The sequence below is a fragment of the Hemiscyllium ocellatum genome, chromosome 22 (assembly GCF_020745735.1).
Source record: "Hemiscyllium ocellatum isolate sHemOce1 chromosome 22, sHemOce1.pat.X.cur, whole genome shotgun sequence".
NCBI classification, from domain to species: domain Eukaryota; kingdom Metazoa; phylum Chordata; class Chondrichthyes; order Orectolobiformes; family Hemiscylliidae; genus Hemiscyllium; species Hemiscyllium ocellatum.
In genome coordinates, this window is record NC_083422.1 from 50126619 (window position 1) to 50146231 (window position 19613).

At 46.6% G+C, this 19613-nt stretch overlaps 1 protein-coding gene across 1 annotated transcript; it reads left to right on the forward strand.

Annotated features, from left to right (window-relative positions):
• The first annotated feature begins 86 nt into the window (after positions 1-86).
• On the forward strand, positions 87-19389 carry LOC132826347 (cytochrome c oxidase assembly protein COX15 homolog). The gene is made up of 9 exons (XM_060842205.1): positions 87-214; positions 5227-5408; positions 6352-6474; positions 7839-8025; positions 9051-9218; positions 10210-10291; positions 12496-12650; positions 16357-16470; positions 18322-19389. Exons 1-9 carry the CDS (start codon positions 116-118, stop codon positions 18451-18453), a joined length of 1242 nt encoding a protein of 413 aa, XP_060698188.1. The 5' UTR covers positions 87-115; the 3' UTR covers positions 18454-19389.
• The last annotated feature ends 224 nt before the right edge of the window (positions 19390-19613 follow it).

The following is a 19613-nucleotide window of genomic DNA, read 5'->3' on the forward strand; positions in this document are numbered from 1 at the left end:
TCAGATTTACTTTTGTTTGGGGTCGGGTTTGACCTCTGCCCTTTCACCCTTCCCCCCCGCGGTCCGGTAGCGGGTTTCTGATTGGTCACTGCGGCTGACCCCCTCCCTCGCGGAGATGCTGCTGAGCGGATGGTGCGGCCGCTTTGGCCTCAGCGCGGCCCGGGCCCGGGCCTGGAGCTGGAGCTGCGTTTGGAACGGGAGCCGGGCTAACTCGGTGAGGAGAAGGACTGGCTTTTACATAACGCCACGCGGTGTGGCGGGAGGCGCTTTGCCAAGGCCCGACTGAAGAAGTTGCATTTCTCTAGCGCCCTTCACCCGATATTCCGCTCCCGCACTTCCCCATTCCGCTCATCCACACCCCTCTACGCCCAACCGACGCCCCCCCCAATCATCTCCCCTTCCTCCTCTTCCCCCCCAATCATCTCCCCTTCCTCCTCTTCCCCCCCAATCATCTCCCCTTCCTCCTCTTCCCCCCCTCCTCTTTCCCCCCTCCTCTTTCCCCCCCCAATCGTCTCCCCTTCCTCCTCTTCCCCCCCCAATCGTCTCCCCTTCCCTCTCTTCCCCCCTCAATCGTCTCCCCTTCCTCCTCTCCCCCCCAATCGTCTCCCCTTCCTCCTCTCCCCCCCAATCGTCTCCCCTTCCTCCTCTCCCCCCCCCCAATCGTCTCCCCTTCCTCCTCTCCCCCCCCAATCGTCTCCCCTTCCTCCTCTCCCCCCCCAATCGTCTCCCCTTCCTCCTCTTCCCCCCCCCGCAATCGTCTCCCCTTCCTCCTCTCCACCCCCCCAATCGTCTCCCCTTCCTCCTCTCCCCCCCAATCACCTCCCCTTCCTCCTCTTCCCCCCCAATCACCTCCCCTTCCTCCTCTTCCCCCCCAATCATCTCCCCTTCCTCCTCTTCCCCCCCTCCTCTTTCCCCCCTCCTCTTTCCCCCCCCAATCGTCTCCCCTTCCTCCTCTTCCCCCCCCAATCGTCTCCCCTTCCATCTCTTCCCCCCTCAATCGTCTCCCCTTCCTCCTCTCCCCCCCAATCGTCTCCCCTTCCTCCTCTCCCCCCCAATCGTCTCCCCTTCCTCCCCTCCCCCCCCCAATCGTCTCCCCTTCCTCCTCTCCCCCCCCCAATCGTCTCCCCTTCCTCCTCTCCCCCCCCAATCGTCTCCCCTTCCTCCTCTCCCCCCCAATCGTCTCCCCTTCCTCCTCTTCCCCCCCCCGCAATCGTCTCCCCTTCCTCCTCTCCACCCCCCCAATCGTCTCCCCTTCCTCCTCTCCCCCCCAATCATCTCCCCTTCCTCCTCTTCCCCCCCCAATCATCTCCCCTTCCTCCTCTTCCCCCCCAATCATCTCCCCTTCCTCCTCTTCCCCCCCTCCTCTTTCCCCCCTCCTCTTTCCCCCCCCAATCGTCTCCCCTTCCTCCTCTTCCCCCCCCAATCGTCTCCCCTTCCATCTCTTCCCCCCTCAATCGTCTCCCCTTCCTCCTCTCCCCCCCAATCGTCTCCCCTTCCTCCTCTCCCCCCCAATCGTCTCCCCTTCCTCCTCTCCCCCCCCCCAATCGTCTCCCCTTCCTCCTCTCCCCCCCCCAATCGTCTCCCCTTCCTCCTCTCCCCCCCCAATCGTCTCCCCTTCCTCCTCTCCCCCCCAATCGTCTCCCCTTCCTCCTCTTCCCCCCCCCGTAATCGTCTCCCCTTCCTCCTCTCCACCCCCCCAATCGTCTCCCCTTCCTCCTCTCCCCCCCAATCGTCTCCCCTTCCTCCTCTTCCCCCCCCCCAATCGTCTCCCCTTCCTCCTCTTCCCCCCCCCCAATCGTCTCCCCTTCCTCCTCTTCCCCCCCCAATCGTTCCCCCCCCAATCGTCTCCCCTTCCTCCTCTTCCCCCCCCAATCGTCTCCCCTTCCTCCTCTCCACCCCCCCAATCGTCTCCCCTTCCTCCTCTCCACCCCCAATCGTCTCCCCTTCCTCCTCTTCCCCCCCAATCGTCTCCCCTTCCTCCTCTTCCCCCCCAATCGTCTCCCCTTCCTCCTCTCCACCCCCCCAATCGTCTCCCCTTCCTCCTCTCCCCCCCAATCATCTCCCCTTCCTCCTCTTCCCCCCCAATCATCTCCCCTTCCTCCTCTTCCCCCCCAATCATCTCCCCTTCCTCCTCTTCCCCCCCTCCTCTTTCCCCCCTCCTCTTTCCCCCCCCAATCGTCTCCCCTTCCTCCTCTTCCCCCCCCAATCGTCTCCCCTTCCATCTCTTCCCCCCTCAATCGTCTCCCCTTCCTCCTCTCCCCCCCAATCGTCTCCCCTTCCTCCTCTCCCCCCCAATCGTCTCCCCTTCCTCCTCTCCCCCCCCCAATCGTCTCCCCTTCCTCCTCTCCCCCCCCAATCGTCTCCCCTTCCTCCTCTCCCCCCCAATCGTCTCCCCTTCCTCCTCTTCCCCCCCCCGCAATCGTCTCCCCTTCCTCCTCTCCACCCCCCCAATCGTCTCCCCTTCCTCCTCTCCCCCCCAATCATCTCCCCTTCCTCCTCTTCCCCCCCAATCATCTCCCCTTCCTCCTCTTCCCCCCCCAATCATCTCCCCTTCCTCCTCTTTCCCCCCTCCTCTTTCCCCCCTCCTCTTTCCCCCCTCCTCTTTCCCCCCCCAATCGTCTCCCCTTCCTCCTCTTCCCCCCCCAATCGTCTCCCCTTCCATCTCTTCCCCCCTCAATCGTCTCCCCTTCCTCCTCTCCCCCCCAATCGTCTCCCCTTCCTCCTCTCCCCCCCAATCGTCTCCCCTTCCTCCTCTCCCCCCCCCAATCGTCTCCCCTTCCTCCTCTCCCCCCCCCAATCGTCTCCCCTTCCTCCTCTCCCCCCCCAATCGTCTCCCCTTCCTCCTCTCCCCCCCAATCGTCTCCCCTTCCTCCTCTTCCCCCCCCCGTAATCGTCTCCCCTTCCTCCTCTCCACCCCCCCAATCGTCTCCCCTTCCTCCTCTCCCCCCCAATCGTCTCCCCTTCCTCCTCTTCCCCCCCCCAATCGTCTCCCCTTCCTCCTCTTCCCCCCCCCAATCGTCTCCCCTTCCTCCTCTTCCCCCCCCAATCGTTCCCCCCCCAATCGTCTCCCCTTCCTCCTCTTCCCCCCCCAATCGTCTCCCCTTCCTCCTCTCCACCCCCCCAATCGTCTCCCCTTCCTCCTCTCCACCCCCAATCGTCTCCCCTTCCTCCTCTTCCCCCCCAATCGTCTCCCCTTCCTCCTCTTCCCCCCCAATCGTCTCCCCTTCCTCCTCTTCCCCCCCCCATCGTCTCCCCTTCCTCCTCTTCCCCCCCCATCGTCTCCCCTTCCTCCTCTTCCCCCCCCAATCGTCTCCCCTTCCTCTTCTCCCCCCCCTTCTTCCTTTCCCCCCACCCACCCATCGTCTCCCCTTCCTTCCCCCAAATCTGCTGGGATTATCTTAATGTTGGCTGAGTGCTAGATGTTGGGTCCTACAGTTGAGATGCAAGCCACGAAGAGCTGGGTCAGAGTGAAAGGGGAGAGGAGTTGAAGGACAGCAAAGGGTGAGAGTTTAAGTAAAGTATATAAGGCAGATTGTAAAGTCTCTTTTAGCACAATGCTACTGTCCCTACCTCCTGAGTTGTAAGATTCAAGTCTCACGTGTCAGATGTGTCTCATGAGATGGCCAACCAGGTTAATTAAAAATAACTAGGACACGATGCCTTGAAACCTGGTGTTTTAGAGTCTTGGTATGTGGTTACCATGACCTTAAATACTTTATGGTTCCTAACCTCAGTTAGGATTTTAAAGGGAAGCTGTGCATTTCCCCTCAAAACTTCTGCCTCAGGTTTTACTCGCTTAAGGGTAATGAATATTATAGGATTTAATGTTTAAAAAGTGTTTGCAATTATAATTATTATAATGAAACTATAATGGATCAGGCAAAGCTGCTTTCACTAGTAGGTTGGTTAGTGGCCAGAGCTCCCTAATGTATAAATGATTTGGATGTGAACATAGGAGGTATAGTTAGTTAATTTGCAAATGACACCTAAATTGGAGGTGTCGTGGACAGCCAAGAAGGCTACGTCAGACTACAATGGGACCTTGACCAAATGGGCCAATGAGCCGACAAGTAACAGATGGAATTTAATTTTGATAAATGTGAGGTACTGCATTTTGGAAAGGCAAATCAGGGCAGGACTTATACACTTAATGGTAAGGTCCTGGGGAGTGCTGCTGAGCAAAGAGACCTTAGAGTGAAGGTTCACAGTTCCTTGAAAGTGAAGTCACAGGATTGGATAGTAAAGAAGGCGTTTGGTACGCTTTCCTTTATTGGTCAGAGTATTGAGTACAGAAGTAGGGAGGCCATGTTACAGCTGTACAGGTCACTTCTGAAATACTATGTGATATTCTGGTTTCCCTCCTATCGGAAGGATGTTGCAAAAGTTTGAAAGGGTTCAGAAAAGATTTACAAGCATGTTGCCAGAATTGGAAGTTTTGAGCTATAGGGAGAGGCTAAATAGTCTGGTGCTGTTTTCCTGGAACATCAGAGACTGAGGGGTGACGTTATAGAGGCTTATAAAATCAAGGGGCATGGATAGGACAAATAGAGCTGTACCTCTGACTTTTTTATGACAATTGGCAGAACAGCAAAAGAATTAAGTAACAAAGGTGAATGCTGTAAGATTTTAAAATAAAAATAACTTGCTGGAGAAATTCTGATGTGCCAACATCTGTGGAGAAAGATGTGGAGGTGCCGGTGTTGGATTGGGGTGGACAAAATTAAAAATCTCTCAACACAACATCTCTGACAGTACAAGCTTTTGGAGCACTGATCCTTCTTCATCTATCTGGCGAAGGAGCAGCACTCTTAAAGCTTGTACTTTCAAATAAACCTGTTGGACTATAACCTGGTGTGTGGTCTTTAACTTTGTGGCAAACGAAACAACTAAATTTCAAGTCCAGTATGCCTAGTTTGGAACTGAGGCAGTTGCAAGATGTCATATTGAAACATAAACTTTTTCCCTGCAGAGGTGCTGTCAGGCCTGTTGAGTTTCTTCAACCTTTGAAATAGGGAAAGTGTGACTTAGAATGTGGTACCTGAAAACTCATAGGAAGGAATTTTAAGAGTAGCTTTCAAAAGAGGGACAGATTCTTGAGAAAACTTGCAGACTTTTGGCAGAAGAATAGATTAGGCTCTAATTCAATAGCTCTTCTAAAGATCATGCAGCTTCATCTGGTTCGTAAAAGGGAGTTAGTCATGTTGTTTTGTTAAATCTTCTTTTCAGCTAAGTCAGTCTTGGAAACAATGGGGAGTGAGGAAGGGAGTAAGTTCTGTTGTTACAAAAGTATCAGCACATTCCAGGACAGCCCGTGTGCCCAGTGTCATCACCGACCGAATCCTGGGCAAATGGATGATTGTGTGCAGTGGAACGGTTGTGGGTGCTGTAGTCCTTGGTGGAGTAACCAGGTAAGTGAAAATCTTCTGTGATTAAAAGCAACAGCTTCCACCATTAAGTTATGCTTATGTATTCATGGCCCATTTGTGATTCTGGCTAGGCCAATATTTGATGTTCATCTTAATTGTTACCCTCTGAAACTTACAGCATGGAAGCAGGCCATCTGACCCATCGAGTGCACTCCAACGCTCCGAATAGCATCCCACCCAGACCCACACCTTCCATTTTGTCCCTGTAACCCTGCATTTCCCATGGCTAATCCACCCAGCTTGCATTAGTATCCCTAGATACTATGGGTGATTTAACACGACCAATCCACCTGACCTGCACATCATTGGACTGTGGGAGGAAACCAGAGCAGCTGGAGGAACCCCACATTAACACGGAGAATGTGCAGACTCCACATAGATAGCCACCCACGGGTGGAATCGAGCCTTGGTTCCTGCAATGCAGCATTGCTAACCACTGAGCCATTGTCCTGCCCAACTGTGGTGGGAAGGGTCTTTGATTATAATGGTTGCTTTTGCAAGGCAGTAGGAAGTATAGATGGAGTGAATGGATGGAAGGTTGGATTGCGTAATGGACAGGGCTATGTTCACAACTCAGTAGTTTCTTGCCATCTTGGGATGAGCAGTGTCATACCATGCTGTGATGTATCTAGATAGGATGCTTTCTACAGTACATCCGATAAGAATTGGTAAGAGTCTTCGTGGACATGTCTCCTGAGAAAGTAGAGTATTGTTGTGCTTTTTTGTACAATATTGGATGTAGTACTGCTGGATTTGATGAGAATAATAGGAGGAAATGTGTCGGAAATCATTTCATGACAAAATGACTTTTAACTCTTTTCCAAATCTACATTGATTAAAGCTCACACTGGTGCTGTCCAAGTAGGATGAGATGAAGAATGTTTGCTGAGCACATATTTTAAGGGCTTTCCGTAATTACCCACAGGCTGACCGAGTCTGGCTTATCGATGGTGGACTGGCACCTCATCAAGGAGATGAAACCCCCAAAGACTCGAGGGGAATGGGAAGCTGAGTTTCAAAAGTACCAGCAGTTCCCAGAATTTAAGATGTAAGTAACAATAGTAACATCTCTGCCCTTCACCATGTTGGTCGACAATGCTGTGTCGATCACTCTGGCTTTAATCCGTGTTGGATGTGCTCTCTTTTGATATTTTTCCTCTGGCTCAGATGATTGTAGATTCACTCATCATTCCAGAGATTTGAGCACATTATCCAGGTTTGAAAATCTGGACCCCCCCGAGAGGGGCCTCTCTCTCCTGCGATCGGTGAAATAAACACTAGCAGCTCAGTCTCTTGTAGCAAGTTTTAACAATTATTACGACGCTGGGCATAGCAAGGGTTAATCACCTCTGTGTACTCTGGAAAAGCTGCACACAATCTTAAAACATAGACAACTTGTATAGGTCTCCTAACAAACAGAACAGCCTTAACTGCAAAAGTAATCCAATAAAATGACATAATATGGCAAATTGGCTTAATTTTATGTCTATGATATTTCCTGGGAACTGACTTGTTTGCGTTTCGTTATCTCCGGGACACCTGGTTTCCAAGGTCAATTTAGGATACTTTAGTAATGTCATATCTTATTTAGTTAATTCACACTATGAACAGGGCATTTTTTGCTAATCACTGAATTAGTTCAGGCATGCAGTTTTCAGCAGAGTTAGGTGCCATTGCTCCTGGAAGCCATTTTGTTGATATTTTATGTTACTTGCATTAAGAGGCCATTTTGTAGTTAGTAAAAGCATGCATTAAATGGTTGCTTCTGACAACGGCCTAAATCCAGATTTTAGATCCTCGGGTTGAAACCCCCAGTGCACTACAGGGGAGTGCTGCACTGTTGGAGGTGCAGGCTTTCAGATGACATTCAAAACCAATCCCAAGATTAAAAAGATCTCATCACACTATTTCTACAATATCGGAATAAATAGTTGTTCCTGATTTCCAGGTCATCGTTTACTCCTCAACTTTGTCAAAGTTTTCTGTGCAAATTGGTTGCCTCGTTTCCTGCATTGAAACTGTGACTTCAAAAGAACCTTATTGGTTGCAAAGTGCTTTGGTAGATCCTGTGGATGATAAGGGCACTACAGAAATGAAAGCCTTGTTTTTTTTAAAAACCAATGTGATTTCTTTTTAATTTCCCGCAGTGGTTATGCTTGTAGCCAGTTCTTGTTGCAATGATATTCTCATCTGCTCAGATCTGGGTTGAGATAATAAGATCTGATTTTGCCCATAGTTCCTTGGTCCTTCCCTTCTGTTTATTAATAACAGGTTGAAGTTTGCAGATATTAGGGTGGAGTGGATGATTTGACATTCTCTCTGGTCTGAATGAGTAGCTACTTATGCTCTATCTGTGGTAACAGCTGGTCTGTGACTCCTCCGCATCACCTGCTTCTGTATTCCTTCCTTCAGATTAAATCATGACATGACCTTAAATGAGTTCAAGTTCATCTGGTACATGGAGTATTCCCACCGGATGTGGGGCCGTGCAGTGGGACTGACCTACGTCCTGCCTGCTATTTACTTTTGGAGGAAGGGCTGGTTCTCCAGGAGCTTGAAGCTGCGGGTGGCAGGACTTTGTGGATTAGTGTGCTTTCAGGTAGGTGAAATACTGTAATAGGGCTGAGTGAGAGGCCAGCTTCCATCTTGAGAGATCGAAAAGGGAAGCCTGGTAAATCTGCAAATGACCTAGATTAGAACTGAGAATGCTGGAAATATTCAGGTCAGGCAGCATTCCTGAGGGGGAGAGAAAGAAAGTTGATATTTTAGGCCTTTGGGTTGAACTCTGACAGATCATTGTTTGAAGTGTTAATTCTATTTCTTTCTCTACACCTGCCCACTTCAGAATTGAAGAAGAATCATATCAGACTTATTACCTCTGTTTCTCTCTTCGTAGATCCTGCCAGACCTGCTAAGTTTCTCCAGGAAATAATGGGAACTTGTTAAAGGGGTTCAGCAATTATCACAGGCAGTCCTGCATGTACATTGGGAAAAATCAGATGGCACAAAGCAGTCTAGATGAGGAATTCATTGAATATTTGGGCAATTTCTGTCTAATTTTCTGGGTGCTGGCTGACCTGTTTTTGCTTTCACAGTCCTGATCTCTCCAGGGTTTTAGAACAAAGAAAATTTATAGCTCAGGAACAGGCCCTTTGGCCCTCCAAGCCTGAGCCAATCCAAATGTACTGTCTAAACCTGTCACTCAATCCCTAAGCCCAAAGAGAAAATGCTGGAAAATCTCAGCAGGTCTGGCAGCATCTGTAAGGAGAGAAAAGAGCTGACGTTTTGAGTCTCAGCTTTGGCAAAGCTTTGACAAAGGGTCAGTTAGACTTGAAATGTCAGCTCTTTTCTCTCCTTACAGATGCTGCCAGACCTGCTGAGATTTTCCAGCATTTTCTCTTTTGGTTTCAGATTCCAGCATCTGCAGTAATTTGCTTTTATTTGGTCAGTTCCTAAGCATTTGTATCCCTCTGCTCCGCACTTACTCATGCATCTGTCCAGACGCATCTTAAATGAATCTACCGTGCCTGCCTCTACCACCCTCTGCTGGCAACGCGTTCCAAATACCCACCACCTTCTGTGTGAAGTAAAGTTTTAGCACCTCACCTTGTTGTTTCTCCTCAGGGTTTGCTGGGTTGGTATATGGTGAAGAGTGGTTTGGAGGAGAAGGAGGATTCATATGACATTCCCCGGGTCAGCCAGTATCGCCTGGCTGCTCATCTTGGATCCGCACTGTTACTCTACTGTGCCAGCCTGTGGACTGGTCTGTCCCTGCTTCTGCCCCTGAACCAGGTAATCCTCCTCCAACAAAACCAGTGTCTCTGGCTTTCAAAGCTATTGCTTTTAAATAAAATGCAGCTAAGGATGGTGTTTTCATAGGTCAGAGCTGCTGAGGAAAGAATGTTCATTTTAAGTTCATTCTGTGGATGTAGGTGGCATTGACATTTATTGTTTATCCTTAATTGGTCCTGGAAGTGCCGAGAGTTTGCTATCACCTTGACCTGCTGTGGTTGTGTTTTTCAAGAGGCAGATCTCAATGTATTGACTCAGGGCCACTGAAGGAACGGCCAGTGCATTTCCATGTTGGCTGGTCAGTGTAGACTTAGAGGAGCTTGCAGCCCACGCTCCCTTGTCCTTTCAGTAACGTGGAAGATGCTGTCAAAGGATTCTTGGTGAGTTGCTGCAGCACATCTTGTAGATGGTCCAGTGTTGCTGCTGTGCATCAGTAGTGGAGGAAGTGAATGTTGACAGTAGGGGATGGGGTACCAGTCAAGTAGGCTGCTCTATCCTAGGTACTTTCCTGTTTCTTCAGTGTTATTGAAGCTGCACAGGCAATGGCACTCCTGAATTGTGCCTTTGTGAATGCTGTTTGTTTTATTATAGAGCTTAGATGTTTGATCTTTATGGGACAGACCGTCTGGAATGAAGCAGAGATGAATCAATTTAGAAAGTTCTCAGAGTTGATTCATAGAGATAGGCAGGTAACAGGAATAACACCATATTCTAAAGTTGGGCATCAAGCCAATTTGTAGTTCTATGCAGTCCTCCATCAATGTATGCTTTTCCCATTGTCAGTGAGCAGCTTCCATCAGTTCTTTATTCCTGACCAAGATGCAGTTCTTGTATTATTTAATCTCTCCCTCTATTTTAAATTGTGGCCCCTGAGTGAGGTTGGCAACCAGAACTGTGTTACAAGATGAATTTAAATATTTGGCTTTCGCTTAAACATGTTGCAATCAGGTCTGCACACGTTGCTTTTAATTCCACCTTTTTGTTAACACAGATACCCAACACCAATCGGATGATGCTGTTGAGGAGATTTGCTCGTGGAACTGGGGGCTTAGTGTTTATTACAGCGCTGTCAGGTAAGGAACTGGCCTCAGGTGATTGGCCAAGCTGTAAAGAGGCAAAATAAAGTTGGTCTTCAGGCACCGTGACATCAGACTGAAGGGCCACCCACACTGTATTCTGTGGAGGGATACACAAATGGAGTTGAAGAGTCTGGGAATGCTCGAGAGCCAGCTGATGGATTTAAAATAGAGGGAGAGATTAAATAATACAAGAGCTGCATCTTGGTCAGGTTGTGGGGGGCAAGTGAGGGATACATGGTCAGGATGCAAGAAGTCTTCGTTATTACAAAGGTTTGCAAACAGCTCCCAAGATGCAGAGGAATGATTGGCGATGACTAGGGAGTTGAGAAGACAATTCTTGTCTAAAGTCAATGTTGAAATCAGTGATAGAACTGTTTGAATTGCCTTCATCAGTGGAACCTTAATGTCCCCCAACTTCTGAGTGATATCCAGTAACCAATCCACCATGAGAAAATACAGGTGTGTGAATGGATGATGCCCCGAAAGAAGTCTTCCCAATGTCTGTTAATAAATTACAGCCACATGTTGTTACAAACACAATACAGTGGTAAAGTTTTAGTTGGCTCTCCAGGGTGAAATGGAGAGAAACTGTTTAGTTGGGAAATCAGGATTAGGGGATAGAGTCTGACTCTAAGACCTCAAGTGGCATTACGCAGCATTTGTAGATGCAAAAGATGATCAGAGTTTGGAACTTCTACAAACAGCATTTGATGCAAGATCAGTTGTTAAGTTTAAATCTACGATCGGTAAGATTTTTATTAACTAAAGGTATGAAAAATGAGGTATGTGGAGTTGGATTGTAGATCTGCCATGACCAAATTGAAGGCTGGAACAGTCTCAGTGGGCTGAATGGCCATGTTAGAATTGGTGCCTTCCACAGAGAAGTTTAAGAAATTAGTGAAAGTAATTAAATTCAGGGGAGGGACTCTGCTCTTGGATTAATTATGCCGTATATTTGCTTGAACTGATTTTTTAATTCCATTAACTGAAGACAAAACAGGAATACAGTACTTAAGTTTAGGAACCTGTCGGAATCTAATGTGCTGATGGGATCAAAAACTACAAAGAAGGTTTAATTTAGCTTACTGCTTTCTGCACCTCCTCCCAGCCCCAAAAACAATCCTTGTTTAAAAATGCCAATAATAAATCCAAACTATCCCCTTGGACTGGATGTGAGCCATCCTTCCCAGTGTGCGAGGATGGATGACAATGTTGTGACTGCACCTATCCAGGGGAGGGGTGATTTTCCATCACATGCCTGATTCTAGCCTGGTACATGATCAAGAGGCTTTAAGAACAGCAGGTGGCAAGTGTCAGCAGAGTATCAGTCACTGACCTACTCTAGTGGGACAGTGTTGAAAAGATCATTCCAGTTAAACCTCTGAATGATGTGATCATCAACTAATTGGTGAGTGTAAACTGATCAGTGTATTGTATGGAACCAACTCTCACTTATCCAGACCTGGATGTTGGCCACCTGTGGGCTGCTTCACTTTCACTGAGTTGTAAATGAAGCTGTGCACAGAAGTATCAGCAAATTGCTTATGAATTTGAGATGTTTGGACCAAGGATACTGTCCTGAGGAATTCCTGCAGGTATGTAACCGTTGGTTTCCCAGTACCCTTAATTTCTGTGTATTCCTCTGTGCCACACTACAGGAGGGTTTTCTTTTCAACTCCATTACTATCAGTTTTAGAAGGCTCTTTGTATAATGGTGGTATTGTTGTACTGTTACACGGCTAATGATCCATATTGAGTTCAAATTCCACCATGCAGGCTGGGGAAATTAAGTTTAGTTATTATCGCAGAAAAATTAAGTATTCTCAATAATGGTGACCATGAAACTATTGTCAATTTGGTCACTAATGACCTTTAGGGAAGGAAAACTATTGTCCTTGCTGTGTCTGACCTACATGTGACTCCAGACCCTCAGCCCATTTAAGGTCGATTCTTAACTGCCCTTTGAAATGGTCCAGCAAACTACTCTGCTTTCTAGGAGATGACTCACCATTGCGTCCATAAGACATGGTTAGTAAAGCTGTTTTTCCAGTTGGTGCTGCTTGTTAAATTGCTTTCTGACCAATAGTACTGAGCATATAAATGGTGAATATGGTGGGCACCTTGTCTTTTGAAGCTATACAACAGAGCCATTTTATGGTAGCTTGAATAATTAGGTTTTCTCTTCAATCTTTGTGCAGGTGCCTTTGTAGCTGGACTGGATGCTGGACTTGTCTATAATTCCTTCCCCAAGATGGGAGAGCGTTGGTTGCCTGATGACCTTTTGGCTTTTTCCCCGGCTCTCCGAAACTTCTTTGAGAATCCAACTACTGTTCAGTTCAACCACCGAGTCTTGGTAACTGTTTTCAAAGTGAATGTAATCTTCATCCTAGATTCTTCTATTACTGATTAACACTCATGCAGTTCAATTCCGGAATTATGACGTGGGGAATTAGGCCCCAGAAGGAGAGCGTAAACCAATACCTTCTGGATTTTGTTTTTAATCTTCCAAGACTGTAGATGGTATCTCATTTCTTTTCCTACTCTGAGCTGAGTTAGCTGCTTCTGCCGAGACTGACTGGTGGAGGCACGACGGCTGTCTTCAGTTGTGTACTGGAGAGAGATGTGATCAGTTAGGGATCGTGCTTCTGATCCCTGTTCAGCCAGTGGCTGCTTGTGGGCACACTTGGCTTGATTAATGCATTGCAGTGGTTTAAACCAAAAGGTTTCTTAAAATAAGAAAGTTGAACTAACTCCACAAAGGCTGGTATCCCGTTATTTACACGTGCATAGTACATGACACTGATTCAGCTAGCACAAAGCCGGCTCTTACAGTGAGCAGTACCTCTGACACTCTTGTTTATTTTTTATTTTATTAAACGATACACAGTTTACAAAACAGTTAACGTTACCAGCTGTATACAGAGAAACAGCAATTTTACAAGGAAGAGGAATGGCAAAGACAGGCCCCAAACTCTGACATTCAACCGGTTTTCAGGGAAATGTGGACAAACCTCAAATCCCACTTTCAGTCATCACAAAACAGGGCACTCCTGTTTATGTCTGTCAGCCAGGACTCCCTGATTGGGTCAGGATAACGGCCCTAATCAGGGAACTCATTCTGTAAGGTCCACCTGGCTGACCTTGTTCTAATCACTACAAAAGTAATTACTTCAATGTTCATGTTCATGCAAAAATGTCTCCTACTGCTGCAGCTCTTTGTTGATTTGAATACACTTACAAACAGATTCATGAACAGCTTCCCCCCCACTGTTATCAAACTTTTGAATGGACCTCCCAAATGTTAATTCTGATCTCTCCCTACGCCTTCTCTGCAGCTGTTAACACCAAATTCTGCACTCCTATCTGCAACCCTAATTGACTTTGTATGATACCATCTACTTATGGCACTGTATCTCCCTTTACATGTGACAACAATAAATCAAACTCAATCTCTGTAATGTGCCTTGAGATATATACAAGGTGGGTAGAGACAATGGGAACATCAGTTCCATAATCTAGAAGTCAGGTAATTATGTATTCCAAAAGTATATTCCAAGTTGTCACAGCATGCTTTTTAAAAATTTCAACAAAAACAAGTGCATTGTAGCTGGTACATAGTCATAGAGATGTACAGCATGGAAACAGACCCTTCGGTCCAACCCATCCATGCCGACCAGATATCCCAACCCAATCTCGTCCCACCTGCCAGCACCCGGCCCATATTCCTCCAAACCCTTCCTATTCATATACCCATCCAGATGCCTCTCAAATGTTGCAATTGTACCAGCCTCCACCACATCCTCTGGCAGCTCATTCCATACACATACCACCCTCTGCATGAAAAGGTTGCCCCTTAGGTCTGTTTTATATCTTTCCCCTCTCCCCCTAAATCTATTCCCTCTAGTTCTGGACTCCCCGACCCCAGGGAAAAGACTTTGCTTATTTACCCTATCCATGCCCCTCAAAATTTTGTAAACTTCTATAAGGTCACCCGTCAGCCTCCGACGCTCCAGGGAAAACAGTCCCAGCCTGTTCAGCCTCTCCCTGTAGCTCAAATCCTCCAACCCTGGCAACATCCTTGTAAATCTTTTCTGAACCCTTTCAAGTTTCACAACATATTTCCGATAGGAAGGAGACCAGAATTGCAAGCAATATTCCAACAGTGGCCTAACCAATGCACCGTACAGCCGCAACATGACCTCCCAACTCCTATACTCAATACTCTGACCAATAAAGGAAAGCATACCAAACGCTGCCTTCACTGTCCTATCTACCTGTGATTCCACTTTCAAGGAGCTAAGAACCTGCACTCCAAGGTATCTTTGTTCAGCAACACTCCCTAGGACCTTACCATTAAGTCCTGCTAAGATTCGCTTTCCCAAAATGCAGCATCTCGCATTTATCTGAATCAAACTCCATCTGCCATTTCTCAGCCCATTGGCCTATCTGGTCCAGATCCTGTTGTAATCTGAGGTAACCCTCTTCGCTATCCACTACACCTCCAATTTTGGTGTCATCTGCAAACTTACTAACTGTACCTCTTATGCTCGCATCAAAATCATTTATGTAAATGACAAAGTAGAGGGCCCAGCACCGATCCACTGGTCACAGGCCTCCAGTCTGAAAAACAACCTTCCACCACCACCCTCTGTCTTCTACCTTTGAGCTAGTTCTGTATCCAAATGGCTAGTTCTCCCTGTATTCCACAAGGTCTAACCTTGCTAACCAGTCTCCCATGGGGAACCTTGTTGAACGCCTTACTGAAGTCCATATAAATCACATCTACTGCTCTGCCCTCATTAATCTTCTTTGTTACTTCAAAAAACTCGATCAAGTTTGTGAGACATGATTTCCCACACACAAAGCCATATTGACTATCCCTAATCAGTCCTTGCCTTTCCAAATACATATACATCCTGTCCCTCAGGATTCTCTCCAACAACCTGCCCACCACCGAGGCCAGGCTCACCGGTCTATAATTCCCTAGCATGTCTTTACCACCCTTCTTAAACAGTGGCACCACGTTTGCCAACCTCCAGTCTTCCGGCACCTTACCTGTGACTATCGTTGATACAAATATCTCCGCAAGAGGTCCAGCAATCACTTCTCTAGCTTCCCACAGAGTTCTCGGGTACACCTGATCAGGTCCTGGGGATTTATCCACCTTTAACCGTTTCAAGACCTCCAGCACTTCCTCCTCTGTAATCTGGACATTTTGCAAGATGTCACCATCTATTTCCCTACAGTCTATATCTTCCATATCCTTCTCCACAGTAAATACTGATGCAAAATATTCATTTAGTATCTCCCCCATTTTCTGTGGCTCCACACAAAGGCCGCCTTGCTGATCTTTGAGGGGCCCTATTCTCTCCCTAGTTACCCTTTTATCCTTAATATATTTGTAAAAACCCTTTGGATTCTCCTTAATTCTATTTGCCAAAGCTATCTCATGTCCCCGTTTTGCCCTCCTGATTTCCTCCTACTTTCTTTATACTCTTCTAAGGATTCACTTGATCTATCCTGTCTATACCTGACATATGCTTCCTTCTTTTTCTTAACCAAACCCTCAATTTCTTTAGTCATCCAGCATGAAAAGTAACAGATTAATGTTTCATAATACTGAGTGGCTTTCAGACCCTGTGTATTTGCCAAATGCTGCGGGATGTTAACATAGTGCCTGCACCATAGACTTCAGTTAATGCTCCTTCCCATTTTCTTAAAACTCCTGATGATGTGATTGAGCCAGTGAATTTTGAGACCTTACATGAAATATGTTTTAGTTTGATGTAGCTGACTTCCACATGTACTGTCCAGCAGAGTAACAAGGGGCAGAAAGCCTTCCTGATACTTGTATCTGTTCAATATGCTCTAACCTGAAATATTATGCCATCTCTCCAGTTCAGTCACGCAGTCCTGTGTGTGTGTGTGTGTGTTTGTATTGTAGGTTTCTAGTCTGGCTGTGAAGTGATTTGCTGTGGTTTGTGTCACAACTAGAAGGCTAGTTCTTCCACTTCTGGTTCTGTCCCTTTTCTCACTGTAGTTATTGATGTGTCTTGTAGGGTATCGCCTCAGTGACAGCAGTGACCATTCTCTACATGCTTTCCCGGAGGATACCAATGCCACGGAGGACAAAGATTGCAATATCGTCTTTGCTAGCAATGGTTTACATGCAGGTAACGGGGGCAGTGACAGTCTTCAGTATTAATGAATTAAAAATTAATAATCAGGATGTGGACATCACTGGTAAGGCTGGTGTCTACTGGCTGTCCCTAATTGATATAACTGTCTTGCTGGGCCACTTCAGAGTATTAAGAGACTACTGTATCGATGTCAAGCAATTCACATATTGGTCAGCGCCACAGTCCCTTCCTAAAGGTGCAGAGGGGGTTTAACACAACCTGACATCTTCACAGCATCTGAAGAACTGTTGTTTGCCAACAGATGTTTTTAGAAGTAAATTCAAATTTGAAGGTCTGTAGTATAATCTGAATTTGTGATCTCTGGATTATTATTTGCAGCAACGTAACAATTGCTGGATTGCAAAGTAAGCGTTGCGGCAGGTCACTGTATTCTAGCACATGGCGCTTAAAGACGATCCCTACGTAGTGATGATGACCTGCCAACTGTGGAACTGAGCTGTGAGGATCACTGGTTTCATCCCTGAGCTTTGATGTTAACTTGACTTCAACTGGTTTCGGTACCTGAGTTCAAAGACAGTTTTGCAAGAGTTTCCACTCATTAGTCAGTGAACCACTGCGTAGACTTTCATCTGGTGTGAGCCAGAACAATTTTGTTTTTTAGCTGATCTGATCAGGTACTGAAGAAAGGAGATGAAAGTCATGGAGATCTATAACTGCATGTGTGTGTGTCTCTCTCTTCTCTCCATACTCTTTCTTCCCCCCCCCCCCCCCCCCCGCCTTGCCATGGCATCATGATGTAGTGTTGCAAGGTATTTGTTTGTATTTTACTTCCTGGGTTGGTTTATTAGAATATGCAGGAAAAACCAGGAATTGATTGACTTCATTTTCCATGTCACTTAGCTTTTCATTCCATTGCCAATCTATCCCCACTAAGCAGAAATGCTGGCATTGTTAAATCCTGCAGGAACAGACCAACAGCACAACGTAACTTTGTGCCAATTTCCGAGGCAAGGAACTGAAAGGATGGAGTTGACAACTGATGAAACAAGTTAATTATTAGATTCTCTACAACTTGGAAACAGGCCCTTCAGCCCAATAAGTCCACACCGACCCTCTGAAGAGTAACCCAGCCAGATCCAATCCCCTACCCCCTCTATCTGTGCCTGACTAATGCACAGTGGGCGGCATGGTGGCACAGTGGTGTGGGCGGCACGGTGGCACAGTGGTTAGCACTGCTGTCTCACAGCGCCTGAGACCCGAGTTCAATTCCCGACTCCGGCGACTGACTGTGTTGGAGTTTGCACGTTCTCCCCGTGTCTGCGTGGGTTTCCTCCGGGTGCTCCGGTTTCCTCCCACAGTCCAAAGATGTGCGGGTCAGGTGAATTGGCCATGCTAAATTGCCCGTAGTGTTAGGTAAGGGGTAAATGTAGGGGTATGGGTGGGTTGCGCTTCGGCGGGTCGGTGTGGACTTGTTGGGCCGAAGGGCCTGTTTCCACACTGTAAGTAATCTAATCTAATCTAAAACCTAACACTGGGAAACTTAGCATGGCCAATTCACCTGACCTGCACATCTTCGGATTGTGGAAGGAAACTGGAGCACATGGAGGAAACCCACGCAGACACAGGGTGAATGTGCAAACTCCACACAGACAGTCACCCAAGGCAGGAATTGAACCCAGGTCTCTGGCACTGTGAGGCAGCACTGTGCCACCCAATCTGGGTCAGATTATATTTGCCTGTAACATTAATTGGCCATTTTGGGCAAAGTTGGCAGAACATTGTTGCCACTTGTTTTCAAAAACAGGAGAGTAACATGGAGCGGGTAACTTTCATTCAAATGCTTTGCTCACTCCCAATAACTAATGCGATTTTGTCCTGTTTTAGGCTGCTCTGGGAATCACTACCCTACTGCTGTATGTCCCAACTCCTCTGGCAGCCACACACCAGTCGGGATCCCTCGTACTGCTCAGCTTGGCGCTCTGGTTGATTCATGAGCTCCGCAGGATTCCAAAGTGAAGTCAGACATTAACTGAACCTGGTCCCTACCAGCATGCAAGATCTGACAAATTCCTACAGCAACTGTCAAGCACTTTTGTTCTACAAAGTTTATTTTCAATGCCAATGAGAGGTTGAATTGTTTATTCAGTACTCAAATATTGTGTATTTGATTGAGATCTTTGTATAGATAGTGTTAGTCTGATTGAAAGGTTGACCATTATTTTCCCTGCTGGATGTTAACTCTGTTATTATTCAGCTCTCATCCCTGACAATCATTGCCTTTTACTTTTAAATCCTTTCTGTAATGAAGGTGCCTAAAACTGTGTGAAATACTCTGGTTACATCGGTATATATGGTCTATCTCCCTCTCCCTAATTTTGCATTCTATGCTTCGAGAGCGAGCCCTGCCTTTTGTTAGGTTGGTGAGGTGTGGGGGAGAGAGAAGATGTTATTTCTTTTAATATCTTTACCATCAAACCATTAACCAACACCTTTGTGTGAGCTATTCTGTTGACCAGAAGTAACATGGATGTGTTGCTGAACTAATTAATTTTAACCTAGGTAATGTTAGTTAATATTATTGGGTACAAGGTTTAATTCAGTTGTACTGTATCCGTACTCAATAATGACAAACCTTACCTGTTTAAATATCGATGCTTTCAAGCCAACTCAAACTGCTTCATTGGTCCTCACTGCTGTTCCAATAGTAAAATACCCAGATATTATGCAGTCCATCTTCAAACTATATGCAACTTTATTATAATGCACAGTTTCAGAAATGTGTTACACCACAGTTTTTACAAAAATCTAACAAATGGCTTAAGGGTAAATCAAGCAGAAAGCAACCAGAAATCAATCACTCCAGTGCTGTTTTTGGATGTTTCTTGTATATTATGAATAACCCAACATTTCAAAATCAACAATTCCTTGTAAATTAAAATATTCTTCCCAGTATCCTGTTTGTTGGGGGATTGTTCTAAGCTGTTTTGGTTTTCTGACTGTCAGCAATAGTCCCTCAGTATTTCCAAAAGTAAGATGTTACAACTGCTGGTGACCTCCAAATAATTCTTGAAAGTGCTGGACATACTCAGCAAGTCAGAGGGACATATGGTGTGGATATAGAATCTGATCTTTCATCAGAACTCTCTGTTCTAAGTCTGTACCATCTTTAACACCCT